Source organism: Rattus rattus, chromosome 9 (genome assembly GCF_011064425.1).
Source record: "Rattus rattus isolate New Zealand chromosome 9, Rrattus_CSIRO_v1, whole genome shotgun sequence".
NCBI lineage: Eukaryota > Metazoa > Chordata > Mammalia > Rodentia > Muridae > Rattus > Rattus rattus.
Window position 1 is genome coordinate 10,848,731 of NC_046162.1, and position 24,963 is coordinate 10,873,693.

The following is a 24,963-nucleotide window of genomic DNA, read 5'->3' on the forward strand; positions in this document are numbered from 1 at the left end:
AGCACAGGACGTAACTCACACATCTAATAGTAGTCTTTGGCTATGTCCAGAACCAGTTACATGAGGTCACAGCATGGGAGCTCAAAGGCTCAGTAATCAGCTTTGTGTTTTAAGACCAGAGGCACTGATGATCCTACCAAATGCTCTCAATTTAAAAATGTTTCACAATACAAAAAGTAGCTAGAAAATGCCTTCCCATAAAGGCATAAAAATTTAAAGATAACAGAAGAGGGTGAGGCTGAGGAACAAGAAGAAGGGTGTTCACCTGTGGCCTAGTCAAACAGTCCTGAGAAACAGAAAGGAGGCCCTAGGGTAAGGCCTAGGGCAGAAAACTGGCAGGACTGAGCCACTGAACACCAGTCACGCTCTGCCTGGGAACACAGTGGACCAGGACTCATACATTCTTTGCCTCATTCATCTTCCAAGAGCATACTAGCAGCGCCCTTCTCACTGACAGTGATAGTGAGGCAGGGGTGGGTCTCACAGGCCGCAGCAGGAAGCACAGAATGAAGTCAAAGTGCTGCCAGCATTTAGATGTTACCTAACTGACAAATCTATAGCGTACAAACTAACAAGTGATTTATCCCCATGCCACTGTGGCCATGAAGGAAACAGAACTAATCAGAGTCTCTGTTCTATCAACAGCAGGCAGGATAAAGCATTCCAGGCTGAGCCTGCAGGCAGCCAAGTAAGCACTGTGGGCACTGTGGGCACTGTGGGCACAAGCTTGGCTACTCCTCTACTCCAGGACCTCTGTGGAGTCTACATTTTCCTCTAGGCTTTCTTTCCGACTGGAAGTCTTGGCTAGGCTTGAACCATACATGAGCAGAAAGAAGGGATGTTCGCAGTCACCATCTGGGACTGGAAGGCAAGAAGTCTTCTAACTCAAGATCCTGCACTGTCCTCTGGCAGCCCTGTCTGCTCCTCTCCTCTCTGCAGCAACAAAGCTGGTTGACACGAATGCTTGTGTGGTACCTGAGGCAGGGCCAGAGTGCAAGAGATGACACGGGTACCTTCAGCACCAGTGTCCACAGAGCGACCTGAAGCAGACGTTGTTACACTGACAAGCCCTTGGTCCCTCCATGCTGCTCTGCCTCTCCTGAGGGAAAGCTCATCAACATAAGCACAATCCTGAGAATCTGTGTTCAAGCTCCCTCCCAGCTCAGCCCCAGTGACAGCATGTGTCTGCTCAGAGGCCTCCTAGGGGTCTCTGGATGACCACACAACCTGTGGTCAGACTCTCCTTGAAGATGGAAGTTATCACACACTGATATTATCTTAGATTTCCTGGGCAGGGTCTCCACTTACATTCTACAAAAACCTGAACTCATCTGCCCAGGCCCTGGTAAGGATGTGGCTCTTTTGAAAAGCCTCTCTGACTGCCCTTGCCCTGTAGCAGCTACTAGCATGAGATTGTGAGTCACCTTGTGTGGTGGTTTCAATAGGAATGGCCCCGTGGACTCATGTGCTTAAATGCTTGGCTCATAGGAGTGGCACTATCAGGAGATGTGGCCTTGGTAGGGTAGGTGTGGCCTTACTAGAGAAAGTGTGTCACCCTGCAGACAGGTTTTGAGGTCTCAGGCTACACCAGTGTCACAATGTCCTGCTGGCTGCCTTCGGATCAGGATGTGGGACTCTCAGCTCCTCTAGCACCGTGTCTGCCTGCACACTGCCATGTTCCCACCAAGATGACAATGGACTAAACCTCTGAACTGTAAGCCAGTCCCATTAAAAGTTTTCCTTTATAAGAGTTGCTATGGTCATGGTGTTTCTTCACAGCAATAAATGCAAACTAAAAGACTTTGTTCTCCCCATGAGCACACAGCATGTTGATTACAATACATACCATCGGCCTATCTCAGTTCCTGGGATCCCCTCTCAATGCAGGTTTAACCAAGGTGTTTGGTTTAATTTGAGAAAGATGAGCGGCCAGGGAGGCCATCTGATCTAACATCCATACTCTAAGCCATCAGCGAAGCCCCAAGTGACAAATTTTTCTCTCATATGTGGAGTCTAGATTTAAATTTGTGTGTGTGTGTGTGTGTGTGTGTGTGTGTGTGTGAGAGAGAGAGAGAGAGAGAGAGAGAGAGAGAGAGAGAGAGAGAGAGAGAGAGAGCAAGCAACGGGGTAAGAAGGTGGTGAATACATGCAGCATAAAGGCAGGGGGGCTGTTTCCACAGAGGAGGGAGAGCAGCAAAGGAGATGGGGAGCGTGGCAGGGATAATGATATATAATTATGCAAATGGCACAATGGCACTCATTACATTATATGCTAACTATAAATGAATAAATAATACGTACACACAGAAAGCCACGACAATGGTGGCACTTGCTATGAAACTACAATGCTGCTGCCCGGCAAGCCTTGTTTCTAGTCTCACAGCCTCCTGGCAATCAATAACAGAGCAGGAAACAGATTCTGACAGTCCCTTCAGAATACCCAATACCTCAAATCTCTACCACCTATGATGGTCGATATCATCCTGGTGGGCAGATATGAAGGGCAAAAAGAAGCTCAGATATAGATCCTAGTAGCTGCCATTCCAGAAACAAGAAAACCCACAGCAAGTTTCTAACAACAGACTCTGGGCCCAGCAGCCCTAAGTTCAAGCCCCACTCAGCCACAAGGCACTGGCAACCTTGACAGGTTTCTGCACTTGCAAACTACACGGACTCTAATTGTGTCTGGTCTCAGGCACAGGGCAGCCACTCAGCTTTAGCACTTACAGGACGTCGTCTCTGTAGCCACATACTCCCCTCAAATCCCAGCTCCCCACCTGACCTTCTAAGGTCACTGGAGTTTAGTGACCTTCTTTGAGAACCTTAAGAATCTTAAGTGGGATCTTAAAAGTCCATGTTTCATAAGGCACGGTGGCGCACACATCAGTAACCCTAGTGTTGGGGAGGTAGAAACAGCAGGATCAAGAGTTCAAGGCTATCCTTGGCTACATAAGGAATTAGCAGCCAGCCTGGGCTACATAAGACTCTCTCTCGGCAACAAGAACCAGCCAAACCCAGTCACTATCTCACAGAAATACTGTAAGGATTAGATGAGGTGATATGCAAAGAGGTACCTAGAACACAGTGGCACTTAACAGGTATTACTGATGGTTCTCACTGTCCCTTTCGCTTCTTCAATCCAAGGGGACAGAAGGTGGAAACACAGTGCCAGTCATTTATACGGGGCCCTTCTGTAAGAGATGTGGGATATACTAAGCTCCTGTGCTGCTCAACACAGAGGAAACTTTTTTATTTATTATATATAAGTGCACTGTAGCTGTCTTCAGACACAGCAGAAGAGGGCATCGGATCTCATTACAGATGGTTGTGAGCCACCATGTGGTTGATGGGAATTGAACTCACGACCTCTGGAAAAAGTCAGTGCTCTTAACCACTGAGCCATCTCTCCAGTCCAAAAGGAAACTCTTGAAAATGTTCTCCATTGTAGAGCAACAGACCAGATAAGAGATGCTCCAAGGGTCAGGCCACCAGTGACCTACCAGCTAGGAGAGAATGATAAGCATCTAAATTCTGGCTTCCTGGAGCCAGAAAGGAAGAGTCTAGATGCCGACATTCCAATTCATAGCTAAATGTTATGTCCCACCAGTGAGTCTTGAAGGACCGCATCCCAGAATCACACAGAATACTCAACTAGTGGCAGCCACCTCAGTAACCCCGGGGGAGCCCGGCCAAAGCTCCCCTAATCCCGCTGTGCAGAAGGCACCATGGAGCAGCAGCAGGGTAGCTGAGGTCAATGCAACCCAGCCCCATCATCCTGGCATGGCCATGCCTGCCCCACACACTGTTTCCAGCCTCCTGGAGGGACCCCTGCATTTGCAAACATCAAGTGATAGACAAGAGTCGCCAGTGCAAACAACATGACACAGGTGGCAACCTTTCTAAAAACCCATCCCAGAGCGAAAGGCTGCTAGCACCCCTCCTGCCTCCAGTAGGCTTCCACAACAGAACAGTGGCGATGGGAAGGCGTGGCCCAACACTCTGATAGACTCTAATGTGAAACATTCCTGCTGCTCTGCTGGCTGCCTTGTGCCTTTCCATGTGACTTTTCCCAGCTCCCAATCTCAAGTGCTGTGTGTGAGCAGGGTTCTCCCTACTGTGCACTTCCCTCTCCAGCATGGCACAGATCTTTATTCGTTGGTCCCTATCACTGTGATTCCTGCCTCTTTATTGAGGCAAAATCTCCAGAAAAACACAAAGAAGAGCCCCGACCACTGGGTTCTGTGAGCTTGGCTGTGCTAGGCAGTGCATCCGAAAGCTGGTGGTCATGAACATCTCTCAAAAGCAGTTCTTGGCTTGGCTATAGAAGAGTGAGCAGCAAATCCAGCCAGACACAGGAAAATGTCAGCTTCAACCATCAGACATTGATCTGAGATAAAAAGCATTTCCAATCACTGCACAAAAGATAGCTCTGTCCACAAATGTGGCCAAGGCAAGGAGCCATTTGTGGGAGTGAAAAACAAGACTTCAAGCTCCACTTCTACTGTGAACTGAAGTAAGTCTCAAGCAGGCCAGTACTTAAATATGGGAAATGAAGCAATCGAAACTATAAATACACAAGCACGCACTCCTTCCGTCTCCTGACACGGAGGCCGAGTAAGGAGAGGAGAACCAGCTTGTCAAGTGCAGGCAGGTGATGAAGGCTCCACTTTGGACACCCAAGCCTCAGGCTCTGGCCCCGGAAGAAAGTCTCTTTGCCCTTCAGCTTGCTCAGTGGCAGAATCTAGGCTAAGACACTAACCCCTTAGGGTGGGGCAGGGCAGTGGTCTATGCCCACTCCATGGGGGCTCTGTCCCCCAACCCCCCACATTCACTGTCCACAGTTGCTTTCGCAACACGACAGCACATGTTGTCCAACCCCACCCCGTCCACCTCAACCCTGCCTCTGCTATAAATAAGAGAAAAAAGGAAGACACTGGTGACGGCTGGCTCCAATTGAGCCAATCATACAGAATTTTCACAAAATGAATAGGCTGTTGTCTATGACGGGAGAGATAAAGGAAGGTGGGAACAGATGCATCTAGCCAAGGGATACCTAGTTCTAAAGTCAGTCAGCAAGGTCCACGAGCTAAAAGTTCATTTGCCAAAAGGCCAAGCTGGCATTGCCACCTTAAAGAAGAAGTTAAACTGCTGGGTTGGGGATTTAGCTCAGCGGTAGAGCGCTTGCCTAGCGGCGCAAGGCCCTGGGTTCGGTCCCCAGCTCCGGAAAAAAAAAAAAAAAAAAAAAAAAAAAAAAGTTAAACTGCTGGATTCTTGCTATGGTTCCTTAGTCGCCAGGCAGAGATCTAAATAGGACAAATGCAAACACTGGCACGTAAAGCCCACCAAATAGAGGCGTCATTAGGAGTGCAGAGAAAAGGTAAAAGTGTCACGAGTGTCAAGCCCTGCAGATGCACACTGGGGCAAAGCCACAATCAAAACTGTAGACCCTCTGTATTGATTGTCCTGAGCAGCGGTAGGGCCTCCTGATAAACAAAGGAGCCTTAACACCTCCCTTAGGGGATAGAAGCCAAAGGTGCAGGCTGACTTAAAGAAGCCATGCAGCGACAGGAGACAGGGCAACCATACATGTAGCCACAGGAGACAGGGCAACCATACATGCAGCCACAGGAGACAGGGCAACCATACATGCAGCCACAGGAGACAGGGCAACCATACATGCAGCCACAGGAGACAGGGCAACCATACATGTAGCCACAGGAGACAGGGCAACCATACATGCAGCCACAGGAGACAGGGTAACTATACATGCAGCTATAGAAGCCAGGAAAGGCACACATGCATGGCCTCCTTGGCTGCCAGGCTCCTGCAAGTCCCAGTGGATGTCTCTGCCTTTGTCTTCTGAACTGGAAAGGGTCTGCATCCTCCCATCATCAGTTGGACCTTGTTTCTCTAAGGTCTCTCACATATGCACCCATCTATTGTCTGGTGGCTATAGCTGTTCAACAAAAGCCACCCTAGGACGCCTGGCGCAGCACCTGACCGCAGAACACACTGAGAACTACTGAATGGATCAAGGGTCAGAGGAAGAAGTGAATTAGCACAGGAGTAAATGGTTCGCTGTGACCCACTGCTGAAACCCACCCTCAGCTCTAGGCATGGAGTGTCAAATGGGCTGGACAGAAAAGTCAATTGCCTTTAATAACAAGCTCAAGGCCTCATTCAAGAACACTAAACACCGGGTTCAAAACTGTAATTTCCTGCCCACCGACAGGCATTCAGACTCAAGTACAGAGTTTGCCATCCTGAGTCTGAGGAGTGCAATGCACAACAGTGACGGAGGTGGGGCAGCAGGAAGGGCGGAGACGAGCCTACATGTCCCTGCCACAACCTAAAGTAGGTGAGTCACAAATCCATTTCCACTACCCACCCAAAATGGCCATGGGAACCCTCAGTATGATTTCACAAGGCTGGGAAGAGCAAGAACCCACCTCAACACACCTCAACACACAGGGGCCTAACAGTGACCAGAGACCCACAGCCCAGAGCCACTGGCCTGTTCGCACAAGGAGTCCATAGTTGCTGAGTAAATTGTGGTGTGAAGGGAGAGGATAACCCTGAGGCTAACTGGTCTTAGATAACTCTTTAGGTGTGCACACAGTCACACACCCATGCACTTACACACTCACACACATGCACACATTCACACACACATTCTCATTCTCATTCTCTCTCTCTCTCTCTCTCTCTCTCTCTCTCTCACACACACACACACACACTCACAAGTGTACTCCTATCTGTGTGGTAATTCTAGCTTTATAAAACATCTTTCCCATAGACTTTCAAGAGCCTTTTACAAACACTCCCCCCAAGGCCCATACTTGGTTAAATTTACAGAAAAATCTCACAAGGTCATGTATACAGAAATAAAATGTTCTATGGTATATACTTAACCTACATCATTGTTTTGAAATTAACATTCTGTTTTTTATATCTTTGTCTGCCTGCCCACTGCCTTCCTTATCTACCAGGGAAAGGATAAACTATACTAAGCTTCAAAATATAACTTGAAATCAATCTCAAGCCCATTCTACCTTTTTCTTCTGTTTCTTCCTCTTGCAACCTTATCTCCCTGAGCCCCACCAAGAGCTTCTACTTCAGTAAGGAGGGGAAAAAAGAAGAAAAAAAGTATCTCAGACCAGCTGCCAGGACTGAGATGGCCAGGAAACACCAACCACATACGGGGCTGCATCCTGTGTGCCCAGCAATACACAAGGCTTGCAGACCATCTTTCCTGGGAGAAAAGCCAGTAGTAGAGTAGACACTCACATGCACAACACAAAAGAGGAAACAGAGGCCACGGAAGGGTGGGGGCTGGCCCTAGGTCATGCAGCTAGTAAAGGGAAATCAGACCCCACCCCACCCCGTAGACAGGCTCCCTAGTCAAGCCTATCCCTTGACACACATGGTAGCTGTGTGGTCTCATCCCGTCCTATTGTCCCACCCAGCAGCTGGAGGGATCCAGCAACTCTCCCAACTGCCCTCCTTCTCTCTGCCTCTAGAAAACCCGAGGCCCCATCCAACTTGAAACAATTGCTTCTGTATAATCAGAATGCATGAGGGTTTGAGAAACCCATGGTGCAGGAAGGAAAACATAAGAAAAATGTTACACACAGAAGAAAACCATCCTCCAACTTCCTGATAAGGGTCCACACCTATACTCTTCCAGACAAGTGTTCCCATTCCCCATACACGCTCACACACACAGTATTTGTTTCCAACAGCATGAGGCACAAGTCTTTAAGGCAGGTTCCCTGAAAATTATGATAGGAGTCTGGAGAGATGGCTAGGTGGTTGGGAGCACTGGCTGCTCTTCCAGAGGAACTGGGTTCAATTCCCAGCTCCCACATGGCAGTTGAAAACGGTCCATAACACCTCTTCCAGGGGATCCAATACCCTCATACAAACATACATGCAGCCAAAATACTACCATACATAACATAAAAATAAATAAATATAATGAAGATGTGCTTATGAAGAGAAGAGCACAGGACCTCAAACCCCTGAGACACAGAAGCCACTGCCTGTCCTGCTCCTCCCCTCCCTTGTTAACATGTATAGATTGTGCCTTAGTAAATTATGACAAGGGAAAATCCTGCCAGTGCAGGCTCCTGTCATGGTGTCTCCAGGAACAAGGTGGCTATTGAGTTGCATCTTACATGGGTAAGTCCCCTTAAACTAAAGAAATAGATTTACTTTTTCAAATGTGGCTGAAAAGTAAACACCAGGACTCAAGTTCAGATTCACGGAATCCATGTAAACCCAGATGAAATGAAGCAACTTGCAGCCATAACCTAGCCGTCCTGTGGCAAGGCAGAAGCAGAGTCTGCAGAGTCCCAGAACTAGCCCGGGGTTCAGTGACCAACAAAAGAGAGGCTGCCTAATCCAAGGAAGATAGCAGGGACCAGCGCCCAGGTTTATCCTCTAGTCTCTACAGGTCATGATGGTACACGAGCGCGCGCGCGCGCGCGCGCGCACACACACACACACACACACACACACACTCATCATGATGAACAGCCCCAGAACTCCAAGAATTTAATAAAATGCCTGTCCTTTTCTGCCACCCAGGCAGCCTGCTTCCCAGATGGTCACTACTCCCCTTCCTTAACCACTCTATCCCATCTACTCTCTGGCCTGTGGGTTTGTACTCAGGCCTGGGTCTCATCTCTCTAATCACCAGGACAGTTCCGTGTAAGACAGGGCATGAGGTCCTCAGAGGGATATGGGCACAGAGAGAGACCCACTGTCCTAAGTGAGCTGAAGTCAGGCTGCCCCCACTCTGATAGCTCTGAGCAGCTGGAACTTGCTCTTTCTACAGCACTGAGCCTGAACTGCTGTAGCCAATGGCCTGAGCGGGCAGGCCTTCAGATGGCCGCGTTACACTCCACCACTGTAGAACTCCTGCTCCAAAGCAGTCCCTGGCCTCATCAACTCAGCAATATCAAAATAATAGGAACACATGTGCCTGGCCTTTCTGCACCAGGGCCGTCAAACATACAGAGCTGGGGGAGAAGGGGCAGGGGAGGGGGGTTATGTCAAGTACAGAACAGCAAAACTTCAAGAAGACAGAGAATAGAGCAACTAAGCATCCTGGGGCAACCCCCCCAGGAAGACCGCGGACCACAGGGAGTCCTGATACCCTGTCCTGTCTAACTCCTGTCTAACCCCCCCCCAGGAAGACCGCGGACCATAGGGAGTCCTGATACCCTGTCCTGTCTAACTCCTGTCTAACCCCCCCCCCAGGAAGACCGCGGACCATAGGGAGTCCTGATACCCTGTCCTGTCTAAGTCCTGTCTAACCCCCCCCAGGAAGACCGCGGACCATAGGGAGTCCTGATACCCTGTCCTGTCTAACTCCTGTCTAACCCCCCAGGAAGACCATGGACCATAGGGAGTCCTGACACCCTGTCCTGTCTAACTCCTGTCTAACCCCCCAGGAAGACCATGGACCATAGGGAGTCCTGATATCCTGTCCTGTCTAACTCCTGTCTAACCCCCCAGGAAGACCATGGACCATAGGGAGTCCTGATACCCTGTCCTGTCTAACTCCTGTCTAACCCCCCCAGGAAGACCCCATGGACCATAGGGAGTCCTGATATCCTGTCCTGTCTAACTCCTGTCTAACCCCCCCAGGAAGACCGCGGACCATAGGGAGTCCTGATACCCTGTCCTGTCTAAGTCCTGTCTAACCCCCCCAGGAAGACCTCGGACCATAGGGAGTCCTGATACCCTGTCCGGTCTAATTCCTTTCTAACCCCCCCCAGGAAGACCGCGGACCATAGGGAGTCCTGATACCCTGTCCTGTCTAACTCCTGGCTAACCCCCCCAGGAAGACCGCAGACCATAGGGAGTCCTGATACCCTGTCCTGTCTAACTCCTGTCTAACCCCCCCCAGGAAGACCGCGGACCATAGGGAGTCCTGATACCCTGTCCTGTCTAAGTCCTGTCTAACCCCCCCCAGGAAGACCGCGGACCATAGGGAGTCCTGATATCCTGTCCTGTCTAACTCCTGTCTAACCCCCCCAGGAAGACCGCGGACCATAGGGAGTCCTGACACCCTGTCCTGTCTAAGTCCTGTCTAACCCCCCCCCAGGAAGACCTCGGACCATAGGGAGTCCTGATACCCTGTCCTGTCTAACTCCTCCTGTCTAACCCCTCCCAGGAAGACCTCTCGGACCATAGGAGTCCTGATATCCTGTCCTGTCTAACTCCTGTCTAACTCCCCCAGGAAGACCAAGGGACCATAGGGAGTCCTGATATCCTGTCCTGTCTAACTCCTGTCTAACCCCCCCAGGAAGACCATGGACCATAGGGAGTCCTGATATCCTGTCCTGTCTAACTCCTGTCTAACTCCCCCCAGGAAGACCGCGGACCATAGGGAGTCCTGATACCCTGTCCTGTCTAACTCCTGTCTAACCCCCCCAGGAAGACCGCGGACCATAGGGAGTCCTGATACCCTGTCCTGTCTAACTCCTGTCTAACTCCCTAACCCCCCCAGGAAGACCGCGGACCATAGGGAGTCCTGATACCCTGTCCTGTCTAACTCCAAAAAGGCTAGAGAAGACAGCACCTAGGCACTGGGAACTGCTAGAAGCAGAAACCCAGGCTGAGGGGCATGTCTGCCACTTAATGTTTTATACATATGTATTTTATTCATACATACACACATACACATAGTATCAAACAAATCAATAGTCATATAAATTAAGAATGTTAAAATATTTTTCTTTTTCAAAAAAAAAAGTGCTCTATTTTACTATCTAAAGTTTTTAACAAAGACATGGGCAGTTCAACTTTTCAGAAGTATTGACCAGACTAAAGCCAGGCTGCTTTAAAGGTTGCTGAGAGGCAAAAGAAGCAACAGTATTGAAAGGTCACTTATGAAGGGAGGCAGCATAAGCTTTTTGTTTGCTTTGTTTTTAGCACTACATTGAGATGAGATTCACAGGACATAAAACCAGCCATTTTAAGGGGAACTCTAGTGCCGCTGAGTACAGTCGTCAGCATATCTGTTTGGGCATCTTCCCCACCCAAAACAGGTCTCACTGCCTGCTAGGCAGGCTCTTTCCTGTCCTCACCCCCGGCCACCTGGACCTTACACACTTAGGGTAGGGATTCCAGCCCCTGATGAAATCTGCCCTGTGGCCTTGTGTGTGGCTCCTTTCACTTAGTGCAGTTTCAGAGCTCACCCAGCTAAAGCCTCCTGATTCTCTGGACCTTTTCAGGGCTGGACTGTTTCTACTTTCCAGAAGGACAGACTGAGGCTCAAAGATAAGTGGGTCAGGGTCACAGATGGGAAGTGAAGGCCCTTGCTGACCACAGAGGGTCCTCCACTCATTCTATGTAGTCAGAGGTAGTCAAGTCCCTGTCCTTGGTCCTGACAAATTACTGTACTTCCTCTGGGAGAAGTTTGCAATGTTGACATGTGTACTTGGCTATGGTCTGGGTCTTAATTCACCCCAAAGTTTTAAGTGTTGAGGGCTTGGTCCAGAGTGCAACTGCTAGAAAGTTCTGGACCCTCTGGGAGGTAAGGTCTAGAAGACACAAGTTTGGTAACCAAGGCCCATGCCCTGAAGGGATACTGGAACCCTAATGCTTTTCTTTCTGCCTCCTTGTTCCCCAGATTCTCACCTAGAGGTAAGCAGTTTCCTGCACTTCAAGCTCCCAGTGCAACACGGTGTCTGGCCACAGGCCCAAAGAGGACAGTCAACCAACCATGAATTGAATGAAACCTTTGAAACAATGATCCCAAGTTAACCTTTGATGCCATACTCATCCAGAACTTTGAGGAGAGGGCTCCAGCTCTGGTGAGAGCTGCTATGATTCATTTGAAGTCTTAACTGGCCACATTTGGCACTATGCCAAGGTGTGGATGTGGGTTTATATTGGCGTGATCATAGGTAAACGTGGCATCATTGGCTACGATATTTGAAGACCAATCTGTAACATCTGATTTTTATTTGAGTTCTTATTTGAATGTTCTTGGGCCATGTATAATGAAACTGTTATTTGAATGAAATATTAGTTGTTAAATTAAAAAATGGTGAAGAAACAGTTAATTTGTGGTCATTGTTTCAAAGGTTTCATTCAATTCATGGTTGGTTACACACCTGTAATTCCTGTAATAGGGAGGCAGAGGCAGGCAGATCCCTGAAGCTCACTGGCCGGCCAGCCTGGCTTCATCAGCAAGCCCAGGTTCAGTGACAGATCCTATCTCAAGAATAGAATGGAATGCAATTGAGGAAGACTCCCAGTGTCAGCTTCTGGCTTCTCTCTGTATAATCACACACTTGGGACACGTCCATACCTATGCATGCAAACACACACACACACACACACACATGTGCACATGCATACTCACTATACATGCGCACAGCCACACATTACATATATAAAAATGATGAACCACTGCTCCTTCATCTGTCACTGTGTCACGATGTCTGGCTTTTCCATGGGTTCGAGGTGTCTGGATTCAGGTTCCACACCTGTGCAGAGGCATTTTCCTGGCTGAACCCTCTCCCTAACAACCCTCCTTCCTAAGAGGTTGTCTCAGGTATCCTGATGCCACAGTACCTGAGGAAAAGCTGATTACAGTACAGTCCAACCACACTCACGAAAGCATCCTTTACACTCCAAGCCATGCTCAGACATGCTCGCCAGAGCCGCAGCATCGACATCTGAGCTGCCCAGCAGAAACAGAAGGGCACATGTGAGTGCTGGAGTGGATGAGGGGAGCTGGAGAGAGGCCTTAGCTCTCTGCACACCAGAATTTTGCAACAAAATACCCTTGTAGAAGTGGGCCGGACTCTCTGAGTTGGAGGGGAAGAAAACAGCAAATTCCTTATTTCCTGGTAGTAGTGAAATCCTTTCTGCAGACAGAAAAACCATGAGAAGTGGCTTTAATAACTGCCAGAAGGGTGTGTGCCATGTGCCAGGTACTGAGTGACCCTGAGTGCAAATTACTTCATGAAACCCCCAAATCACGTCTCAAACATGACTGGGATGAACCAACCCTCTACAGAGTTAGAAAGCCGGGAGGCAAAAGTGACTTGCCCGAGGTCGCAAGCAAATTGTGACACAGGACTAGGATGCAAGGACTGAGGACCCCACAGCCCCGGGTGTGCTTGGTGTGTGTGTACATGCACTTTTGTGTGCAAGCACATGTGTACATGCATGTGTGCAAGCACATGTGCATGCCCAGTACCACAGCTGCACTTCAGAAAGAAGGGGCCAGGCTCTCTAGTTGCTCCACCAGAACCCAAGTTCTCAAGCCTTAGATGTGAGGTGGGGTCCCCTAGGCCACAGGTCTCAGACATTCTGCCTGGTTCACTCTTCCACTTAGCAGAGCCCCAAGGGAAAGACTGAGGGTGCAGTCGAACCAAAGGCCCAGTGGTCTAAATAAAAATGCACCACGAGTGTTACCCCTTATTTTACTTAGTTTGGCCTGTCACTTGCAACCAAACAAGTCACACATCATATGCCACGACTTGGAAGTCGCACTGAGTTGGCACTGACGTCAACATGGTCCGTGATGAGGGAGAAATGGAGGTGAGAAGAGTGACCTCACATTTGTTTGGTGCCACAGTGGCAGTCTGCCATGCCCCAGGGCTGCAGAACCAGCGTCTGTTGTGATACACTTTACCAATGGTGCAATGGTGGACTTAACCCTTGGCAGGGAAGATGTGGTACCGGCAACTCCCAAGCAGATTCACGATAGTCTGCAGTTAATTAATTACTTAGAAGGATCCAGTTATTGGGAGCCCAGATGAACCCCACTCTGTGAATTTCAGCAGAAATCCGCACAACTCCTCAGTAGCCCACAAGCTCTGCCTTCAATATGGATGGTTATAAACCTAGTAACAGCACGTGTCTGAGCAGTGGTCAGCCCACCACCCGCCTTTTCTGAGCCCGAGGTTCTGGAACAGGAGGATGGTGGTATGTTCTGTGTGCCTCCAAGGTCAAGCAGGCAGTTTAATGGGAAAGGAAAATGAGGAGCCTACTGTGTGACTTAATAGTTTAAGGAGATGAGTTGATAAGTTAAGGAAAATGAATGAGGAGCCTACTGTGTGCCTTAAAAGTTAAGATGAACTGATGAGGAAAAGATACAGAGGAGCCTACTGTGTGCCTTAAAGTTACGGAGGTCACCTGATGGGACAGGAGAGGAGGAGCTCTGTAGGATATAGGATGCTAAGCTAAGGTCACCACCCTCCACTTCCTCAGTCCTGGGCAGTATGAAGGGATGAAGACGCACGCCATGGACTCACAGTGGAGGCAATCAGGGCTCAGGCTCACTGCTGTGGTTTGGAGGTAAAAGGTCCCCCACAGGCTGCTGTCTGAACACTCGGAACCCAAGTAGTGACTATGCTTGGGGAGGAGAAGTCTTGCTGGCAGAGATGAATCGCTGTGGGCTGGGTTTGAAGCTGGTAACTTTCTGGTTCCCACCACAGCTCTCTGCTTCCAGATCACCACCAGGATGTGAAATGTGACATGCACAAGTTCCCACTGCCACGGACAAAGCCTCCCAGCCACCATGGGGGACTTAGCCCATGAGCTGTCCCTCAAACTGTTGCTGTCAGGTACTGTGCCACAGCGATAGAAAGCTGGTGAGCATGGAAGCAGGGTTCTACCCACTCAGAGCACTGCTGCCAGCAATAGGGAACCCACCTGGAGCTCCCTACATCCAGTTTGTCATTGAGTCCCAACGCTCTGATGACAGCCAACTGTGTGGAACACCCAGGACTCCCCTCATGTGGCAGGAGAGAGTTCCATGCCCACCACACATATCCCTCTGTCTGTGCTGGGCACATAACTGCACTGCTGAGCTGAGAGCTGAGGGTTATTCAGAGGCAGTCATGTCGGTGTAAGAATGCCATTAGAAACTGAACAACTCGTGGCATCTAGTATGTGTGGACTTAACACCCCTACTGCGTTCTTAAGGTCACAGTCCTTCCATGCCTTAACAAATGCCATCCACCCAATGGCTTCTAAGAAGCAGTTTCCCAAGCCCCACATGAATCCCCAAGATCCTCGCCCTGTTTCCTTGGGTCTCAGGAAGGCCTCTCACTCACCAGGGTTTCCTGTCTAAAGCCACCTGACAGCATCCCAACCACAGTTGCCAGCTCTGCATCCCAGGGAAGCTGTCACATGACACCATAGCACTGGGACTCTGCTCTTCAGTGCCTGCCACCCTATGGGATACAAAGTTAATACCTGCTCTCCACTTTACGTTTAGCTAGAAGGGTGAGGAGACTGAATTCTGGTCAATGGGGCCCAAAGGGAAGCCTATGAGGTAGACACATGGAGAAGGGACAAAAGCTCCTGCTGGCCCTTGCTTTCTGCTGAAAATGAATGCAGTATCTGGGACAGCAGGAGTTGCCTCCATCAGATCAGCCAAAGCAGGAGCTCGAGGAGGAGTCCAGAGAAAGGAACTGAACATAAGCCACGGGGTGGGCCCTGCTTCCTGTCCTGCTTCCTTTGGCTTGCTCATCTACCTTCCCAGTGGTGGAGAGGCCAGCAGCCTGGCCCCAAGGATAAAGCAGAGTGCTCCCACTCTCGACCCCACTCTGTCTCCTCTTTCGTGAGGATGTCCCAGAGTGTCCTAGGGTAAAAGCAGCCGATTCCCTCTACCAACAGGGAGGTCTTCCCTGACCTAAGGCCTGGTCAACAAGAGCTCAACCTCGGGAGACCCTCCTGCCACCTCACCTGCAGTGCTGATGAGCTGTCCCCTTGCCTTTAACCTCAGCAGCTCTCTCAGTGTCAGGTCAGTCTGCTCTACACAATAAGTTCCAGGACAGCCAGAGCTACACAGATAAACCCTGTCTTGAAAAACAGAAACAAGAAACCACATGGACCATCTCCATTCCCTTCGTTTTTAGCAATGTTTCCTACTTCTTCTAGGGAGTGTTTCCTAAAATGTCTCTCAGGCTCCTTCTGGGTGTGCTGGTTGTTCTGGCCTCAAGATTCCGGCAGTTTTGGGCCAGATTCTAATCCAATCACTTGGAAGAGTTTCTCCACTGCTCACAAGGAATCCCTGCTGAGACATCCTGAGGACACCAGCATGCCTGGCATAGTCAGTTAGGACACCCATGCAGAGGCCTGGGTCAACCTCCCATCCAACCACTCCCCTTGACACAGCACTGGCTCTCATTTACTCAGTCAGCAATCACCCAGCCCTTCCAGGGAGCCTGGTCCTGGACCAGGTACTGACTGGGCCTGATGTACATTGATGTGAAAGTGAATACATGTCCAACAGAAAGCATAGGCCCACGTCAGCATTACAGCATATCTCTCTCTCTCTCTCTCTCTCTCTCTCTCTCTCTCTCTCTCTCTCTCTCTCTCTCTCTGCTTGGGCAGCAGTTGTGCCACCGTTCTATGGCCCTGGTAAGTTAGGCTTATTGGCTTACTAAATGCTCATGATATCACAATGGAGCAGTCATAATTCAAGGACCATCTATGAACTAAAGCAAAAGAAATGAGACATGACTTCTGACCTCTGACCCTTGCCCTCGAACAGCCTGGAGGCAAGTGAGGAAAGTCCAGCAGACAAATAGCAAAAGGTATGGACATGAGCAGATATGGGAGGTGTCACTAAAAGCCTGAGGGAGAAGATTGGGCAAGCGATGCAGTATCCAGAAAGGGAAGGACAAAGAGTCAGAGTACCTGAATGGCACAGACTAGGTCCCAAACACAAATCCATCTTACTTTGCCAGTGACACTCAGTGTCTTTGCCAAGACAGCCTGAGTAACAGTATTGGCCAGGGATAAGCAAAACAAATTTACACCAGCCAAGCATCTCGGTCCCCAGTGAAGGCAGCAGGCATCATACAGCCACTTCTAAACTTCCGTCCTCCTTCCAGCTGCTTCGATGGAGGCGTCTGCTCTGTCCCCAGAGGGGCTGAACGCTAGTGAGGACGGATGGTGGGGACGAGCACTCAGTCTTCATCCACACCTACGCAGGGCTGGCAGGACACCCTGGGCTCTCTGTGCAGTAAGGCTGGTTCCCGAGTTCTCCGTTCAGCCACTGACCAAACACCGACATCAGGAGAGATTTGCAAACTTCTTTTTTTTTTTTTTTTTTTTTTGGTTCTTTTTTTTCGGAGCTGGGGACCGAACCCAGGGCCTTGCGCTTCCTGGGTAAGCGCTCTACCACTGAGCTAAATCCCCAGCCCCCGATTTGCAAACTTCTTACTCCAGGTGATTACCACTCCAGGTGATATGGCTCACCCTGTGACGGCCACCCCCACGCCTCAGGGGCTCCTGGGAGTAGTCCTCGGAACCGTGGACACAGCCATCTCCGTCCTCTTAGTTTTCTATCAGTAACTCAGCACCTCTTCCTCTGTGAGTCACCCCTGCCACTCCATCCTCAGTGGTCAGCTCTCAGTGAGGACTGGTGGTCGGGCTGCTGGTGGCCTTTCCCAAAAGCAAAAGCAATAGTGATGGTGCACTCGTAACCGTAGTGCTGTGGGGCAAGACACACTTGAAATCCTGAGGTCTGCTTCAGGGCCAGTCTAGCTACTTGACAAGCTTCAGCCAATGAGAAACTCTGTCTCAGAAAATGAGGTAGACATGATAACATGGGACCCAATAACAGCCATGACTCCAGGGAAATGGCTCTGACTCTCTTTCCTGCTGCATCTGAAACTAGATGTATATACCCCCACATCCAGGAAAGTAGAAAGGTATAGATCGGTGAAGGGCAGGGCAGGATGTCGGCTGAGACTCAAGTCCCATGCCCTCTGGCTATGTGCTAGGCTGGTCACTATCCCAGTGAAAGCCTCTTCCTTTCTGCTGTCTGACAGGTAACAGCACTTCCTCAATGCTTTCTAATAATGACAAGGCTGTAGCTACCCCTCGGTGTGCACGGTACTGCAGCAGGGAGCGGCCCTTCTCAAGCTGCATCCCACCCTTGACAAGCATCCCCATCTTTCCAAAGGCTTCTTTACCCCTACCACACCCATGCACAAAACTTTCCCTCCCTCAGTACTGACGCCACAGCGTACGGATCCCACTGCACAGTTCTGTCCCCCTCCTCCCTCCCATTCCCGGCATCGGTAAAGAATGTCTGAGTTAGTGACAGTGGCATCAGCTGCAGCACCTGATGAAAGGTATTCATGCTCTTAGGCACTGGACTGGGGTTATCTGTTAGGATTTCCTGCTCTGGATGCACTCCTGAGAGAGGTGGATGGCTAAAAGTCACAAGAAGGCAGTTAGTGTCCCCTAGCAACAAAACAGCCATGTCACTCCCATATGACTTCCTTCCTTCCTGTGTCATTCCTGCATGACTCCTTCCCTCCTGTGTCGCAGACATATGACTCCTTCTTGTCCAATTGTCCCTCGTGTTGTGCATTCTGCCATGTCTTACTTCCAGTCTTTGACCTCTGCATGGGCAGGATCCACGCTGCATGCTGGGCACTGGGTGCACCACCAGACCCACCTTCCACACCCTGCCTCCCTTAGGCCTCACAGCAACTCTAGGAACCTTATCCTGTGCGTTTCAGTAATGGGGAAACTGAGGCACGGAGTTTAATAAGCAGTAGAGATGGAGCCTCATGCTTCCTCCAGTACCTAAAACAGTGCCCACTATGTGACTGACATTTAGTAAGCATTTGGGGAGTGGATGAACAAATTAAGAAGAACTGAGGTGTGCCTAAATCATTCCTGGAACCTTCCGATTCCTGACAATCACTGTGATCTAAGGAAAAACAAGTCTCCAGCACTAGCAGTCTGTGCTGCCCTGTCCAGGCACAGTCTATGTGACTAAGACACACAGGGCTTGGACTGTGACCTGTTTAATGGTCAGTGCTCTACCAGTTCATCCTAAAATCTCATCACTGAACCCTCAGCCAAGCCCTGGGCTAGATGCTGGGCCCTCCCCCTGGCTTCCAAGTCCCATAGTGCTTCTTAGTTTCATTTTTCAAACTGTCCAGTGTTTGGAATGGTGTTGCCAGGCAACTGGCCAGACTGCCTCACTGAGACTGAGAATCCAGTCCTACAATACCAAGGGAAAAACAGACTGCTTAGTAAGGCCAGTGAGCAACACAGGGCATTTCCCCTCCCCTCTCTATCATGGCTCGATATCAAAAGTGATAAGGAACAAGCAACTCGAGTCCCCTCTTTCTCTGACAACCACTCTGAGCCCCAGGAAAGAAAGGGAAGGTGGGGATTCAAAAGCCACGTAAGTATCTGCAGTTAAGCATTGATGGCAAAGGAGAAAGTTTCTAGTTAGCAGTATAGTCCCTTCTAAAGTAGACCAGACTCCCCTCCTCCCCTCCAAAGGCCATGGGCAAGGCATGGCTATGGTGACAGCCTTCAGGAAGCTATGTGCACAGCACCTCTGTCACCCCACCTGACTGCTGACACCCCACCAGCCCTGGACACCCACAACTGAGACACAAAACCCCAAGATTTTTGCAAGGGGAGAGAATAGACAGCAAGGACAGGGGAAAGGCTATGGCGCCTCCTGGTACTAAAGGACTGTCCATCAACAATAGGGGGAAGGCTTGAGTGGCTCACTCCCCTTCTCGGCTCCCAAAGAAAGAAACTAATTCAAGAGTGGAGAAAGGGAACAGTGATGAGTGTCCCCTGGGTGGATCCCCACTACACCCCAGTCCCCATGAGAGACAGCGGTGCCAGGAAGCCTCACTCAGTGCAGCTCCAGACTCAGACCACCCGTTCTAGGCCGTCTCAGGTGCTCAGCCTTCCACACTTGCAGCTGACACCGACATCTTCACAGCGGGGGTGACAGGGCTGAAGAGACAGCAAACACCCTCAGGAGTGGTGAACAGTCAGTGCTAGAGTCTTAGCGTCTCAAATCAGTCCCTTTTTTCCCTAAGCTTTTCAGCAGACATTCAGTATCCCTGCCCCCACCCACAAGGATACACTGGGTATGCAAAGAGCCTGTTGTCATTAGCATAACCACAGTCATGCTTGGCTAAAAGAACTCTCATGCCAGGCAGGGAAATCCAGGGTCTCCTGGCAAGGCCACATATCCCCTTAGAGAAGATTGAGGGTACACATCCAGGAAAGGCAGCTTCAGGGGCTTGTAATGGTAGGGATGACTCCTTTAAAACAAAACTCATGTCTGCCCATTTGGAGGCCTAGACACTGTGTTTGGAATAATATTCAGCGACGAATCCTTTAAAGGTACTAACAGTCTTACCTACAAGTTACTGAACACTTAACATGTGTAACTCGGAGGTACACTTTCCCTTTTCACAATGTATGTACACACTCTTCTGAGTATGTTTCTTGTATGTATGTGTTTAACCTTCACAAACCCATCCGAGGAGTAAACACCATTGCTAGCCCTGGTTTACAGAGCAACACCAATACAGAACTTGGTTTGAAGCTAGTGAGCGAGGTACCAGAGTGCCCCCTGGTGGTGAGGATGCTGCAATGACTCTTACAGCCATCAACAGGGAGAAAGGATGCTTTCTTAAAACACAGTTCACATCACAGATTCCAACAAAAACATTAATTCAGATGTACAGACACTCAGCTGTTAAACAGAAGGTGAATGAAGGAAAGCTGACATAAACATCAAGAAATATCTACTGAGTTGTAGGAAAACACCCAGTCTGGGTGGCTTTTCCAACGGGCAGACAGCCACAACCTTAAGTGCTTGCTAGCTGGCAGAACTAGGGACAGGAAGAAACCATAATGGAACAATTAAAGAAACAATTTCTTTTAGAACTTCAGTGATGAGAGAAATAACATGCTTTTCTAGAATTTTCAGAATTGGGATATTTAGGAGAAACTTGATCTAACTTATGACAAAATACCCATGAAAGGCAATATATGAGGTACCAACATTCAGTGTGCTTTCCACATGCTGAGCATCTCCTGTAGGCCTTGCTTCCTGTGTATGTGCACACGTATGTGTCCAGTGTGTGCATATATGTGTGTGCAGAAATGCAGTGGCTACTCTCAACTCACTGGCATTCACAGGATTCACAGGGCATGTTCCAGTGGCCTCACTATCTGGCTGTGATGAGATCTGCACTGTTACCCACTCAACACAAAGGTATGATTGTGACACTTGCCTTTTTCAAAACCATGCAAAGATCATGCAAGACCATCACGCACACACACATGCGTGCACGCGCGCACACACACACGCACTCACGCATGCACGCTTCGGCTAAGTGCTTATCCACACTGCCCTACCAAGATCTCCCACATCAATAACTGCTACCCACTGAGCACAGGTAGCAGGGGATAAAGGCACCTTTCTGTGGCATCATGGCAGCTCCCGAGAGCAAACAAGTCACTGGAGGCACACAACAGGTGGCTCCATCCCGCTGCCAATGAGAACGGAAGGACCAAAACAAGCACAGGGAACCCTGGCTGAAACAACCAAGAAGTAGGGGTGTTGAGGGTCAGCCACTATCAAGGCCAGAGACAACACTCACAAGCACACAGGAAAAGAAACATTTGCCAAAGCTCCCAGTCTGTGATCCTCTGTTATACCAGACTGATCCTGTAGAGCCACGTGGATGGCCCTTCCTACCCTCTCACAGATAAAGCAGGGGTGGGTGGAGGCACGTAACTCCCCCCACAATCCTTATCTTGCTAGAGTAGAGTGAACGAGAAGCCTTCATACATGAAATCACCCCCCCCCCAGAAAACAAAAGCTACTCCGCTACTCCACCACCACCCACAACTATTCCGCATACCCCGTATAACTAACAGACACCCCGAGAACCCACTAATGTGCGCCTTTCCTTCAGGAGGTTGACTGGGAATTCCTGATAGGTCTTCAAGCCAAAGATGACCAGAAAGAAACAACTAGGGTTAATTTCTAAAACGGAGATGAATGAAAGAAGGTAGGCTGCATCCTTGCTGTAGGCACAGCTCAGGGGCATCACAAACAGGAACCAAGCTGGTGGCTTTGTCAGGCATGGAAATGGCTTGGGAGGCTTAGAGACAAGATCCACGGCAGCCCCCAGAGAACCCAACTCACCTGCTCCATACCCCATACTGGAGAGGCTGGGAAGGAGGGGCTAGGAACCACGCCTGGCCACTAGGAGACGGTGACAGCTCACCCTGCACAGCAACAGAACTCACATTGGCAGTTTCTGCTCTGCAGTCAAGGGAGGGCGGACACAGGAGCAGGAGACTGTGGGAAACCTCAGCTCATGGGGAACATGGCTACGGAGAGTGTTCATGTGCAGACAGAAGGGTCCAGATGTGGAGATCGGGTGACTTGCCAGGGAGAGTGTTCATGTGCAAACAGAATAGTCAGGTGTGGAGATCCAGGAGATCCACATCCACCTCAGGTAATGTATTTCCAAGCAGAAATGGCATTCTGGGGTGCTGTTAAAGGGGCCTGTAACTTCTCTGAGTGACAGTCACTCTCCATCTGCCATCAGCACTATGGGCACAGGGTTTGCACTTTGGTGTTTGAAGGAAATGCTAATTTTCACCCAAAGGCTGATGAGGAAGAAAGGTGTGATTTTTACACACTATCAAGTGTAGATCCCTGAATGTGATATGGAAACAGAAACCCCACACTATCCCCCTTTCCTTCCTGCTCTCAAGGCTAGGAATGAGATGGCTAGAGCTCAGAGGGCAAACACAACAGCTAGTCGTGAAAAGGAAAAGCCCTGGCCTCTGATGACCATGGAGTCTCCCCCTCTCTCCCTCTGCCAACCCAGTCAGGGCATCAGCCCCATGCCCCACCTGCTCTCCTAGTCATGGAGCATCTCTTGTTAAACAATCTCTGGTGCGTGTGTGCGTGTAATGTGGGCCATTCACACGCACCCTTCATTGTTGTGTCTCTAATATTTTCTCCTGGTGCTGGGGCTGGAAATGATTTGTACCACCTAGTCATTAGACTATCCATCTCATCAGTAAATTATTTGTCCAGAGTCACAAGGAAAGTCAGAAGAGTCTCTTACTACTGGCTGCACATAGAAAGTAGCTTAGAAACCACAAGACACAGAAGGTTCCGTGCGTCCTTTAGCAGACACACCCCATGCACCACAATCTGGAAGCCATCAGGTGCACAGAGCACTCGCTAACTTCATGCCTGCTTGCAAAGCCCACACCTGTGCAGGATAAGCACACATTGGACATTGGACAGTGATGTTGCACGTAAGCCTCGGCGAGTACTTACGGACTGTCATGGACTCAGGCACTGAGGCAGAAGGTAACAAGCTGCTCAAAGGACTTCCTCGGCCGGGAGAGCCAGCTTCCCTATTGGGAGAAAGTAGACAGAAGGAGGTTACACTCATCCCAAAACACAACTTCAGTGCTCACAACACTCGAAGGCACAATGTTTCCCCAAGAATCTACAATGCGGCTCCCAACAGATGTCTGAAATTTACTGGTAACTCCAAAAACAATTCAAACACCCTTTGTGAGCCACTCTGAGGGAAAAGTGAGTCTCTCAATAGGCATGTCTGCAGCTGGGGTCAGACAAGACACCCTGTCTTCCTGCTCTACCTCGTGTAGCTGTGAACACACGCCCTTTTAGTAATCTACCTTTTTTTTTTTTCCACATTATTGTGGTTTCTATTGTCACTTTTCCTAGTTAAAATAGTCCCTGGGTGCATATTCCTAGAACAAGTGCCCTGCATGTTATATAATCCTCACTCAGACAAGTGTGCAATATCACTGTGCAATATCAACAGTGTTTGTTTCTGGTGGTCTCTCATGGATCCCAGGTTGGAACTTGCTATGTGGCCAAAGATGTTTTTCATATAAAACATACCCAGTTCTATATGGTGCTGGGAATCAATCCAGAGCTCTATGCATGAAGGCACTCTTCTACAGCTGAGCTACATCTCTTGTAGATTCTAAACAAGATGCCTTTAAGTGAGGACAGACAGAACCAGGCACTGATCAATGGATATGGGAATGTCATGACAGCAGGCTCTGGCATCCCCTGTAAGCAGGGTTCATGCTCAAACAGGCTTAGAGAGCTTACCGAGTGCAGGTAACTGGACTGGGTGCATATCTACCATCAATGTCTAATTTGAACAGTAGCACTGGCTGGTCCATAAGCAGCAGGAAGACCCCAAGGCCGGGCCTCACATTCCTTGATCACTGTTGCATTTGGAAAAGGCTCCAAAACACAACAAGAAGGGAGTCAGGGTCCTGGAAGGGCTCAATGAGGGTCCTGGAAGGGTGCAGTGACACCATCCTTTATAAGACTGGACTCAGTGGTATCAGGCCCTTCATGGTGTGTCATTTTCAGAATCCTGTCCATTCTGGGTGACACAACACTAAGCAAGGTGTGTGGCAGCAAGAACCCCCTTACCTTGAAGCTAAGTTGAGCACACAGATGGATAACTTCAAGACATCAAGTTAAAATTGTCAAGAGAGGAGGAGATAAGAGCAACAGAGAAGAGGTGAGATTGGGAGGCCAGGGCAGTGCTCCCTGTGAGCAGCAGTGACTCTGGAGACCAGGGCAGTGCTCCCTGTGAGCAGCAGTGACTCTGGAGACCAGGGCAGTGCTCCCTGTGAGCAGCACTGACACTGGAGACCAGGGCAGTGCTCCCTGTGAGCAGCAGTGACTCTGGAGACCAGGGCAGTGCTCCCTGTGAGCAGCACTGACACTGGAGATCAGGGCAGTGCTCCCTGTGAGCAGCACTGACACTGGAGACCAGGGCAGTGCTCCCTGTGAGCAGCAGTGACTCTGGAGACCAGGGCAGTGCTCCCTGTGAGCAGCAGTGACTCTGGAGACCAGGGCAGTGCTCCCTGTGAGAAGCAGTGACACTGGAGACCAGGGCAATACTCCCTGTGAGAAACAGTGACACTGGCAACTTAAATTTTCCTTAGTTTTTTTTTCTTTAATGTGAAAGAGAAAAGCCTTCTGCACTTACAAGCTGCCAGTCAATATCCTAATTACTTAACAGCTAGTACCTCTTCCCCAAGGCCTAGACATCATTTAACACTAGGGCTGATAAACGCCATTATCAAATACCAACAAACTTTAGG

The 24,963-nt window shown here is 49.6% G+C and overlaps 1 protein-coding gene across 4 annotated transcripts in view; it reads right to left on the reverse strand.

Moving 5' to 3' along the window:
* The window catches only part of Snx29 (sorting nexin 29), a 405,066-nt gene that overhangs the window by 294,027 nt on the left and 86,076 nt on the right, over positions 1 to 24,963 (reverse strand). For all 4 annotated transcript variants that reach the window (XR_004389065.1, XM_032912855.1, XM_032912856.1 and 1 more), the window contains one exon: positions 23,138 to 23,217. Coding sequence is in view for 3 of the 4 variants with exons in the window: in XM_032912855.1 (XP_032768746.1) it covers positions 23,138 to 23,217 (80 nt within the window). In the remaining variant the exon portion in view is untranslated. The remainder of the gene's footprint in view (positions 1 to 23,137; positions 23,218 to 24,963) is intronic.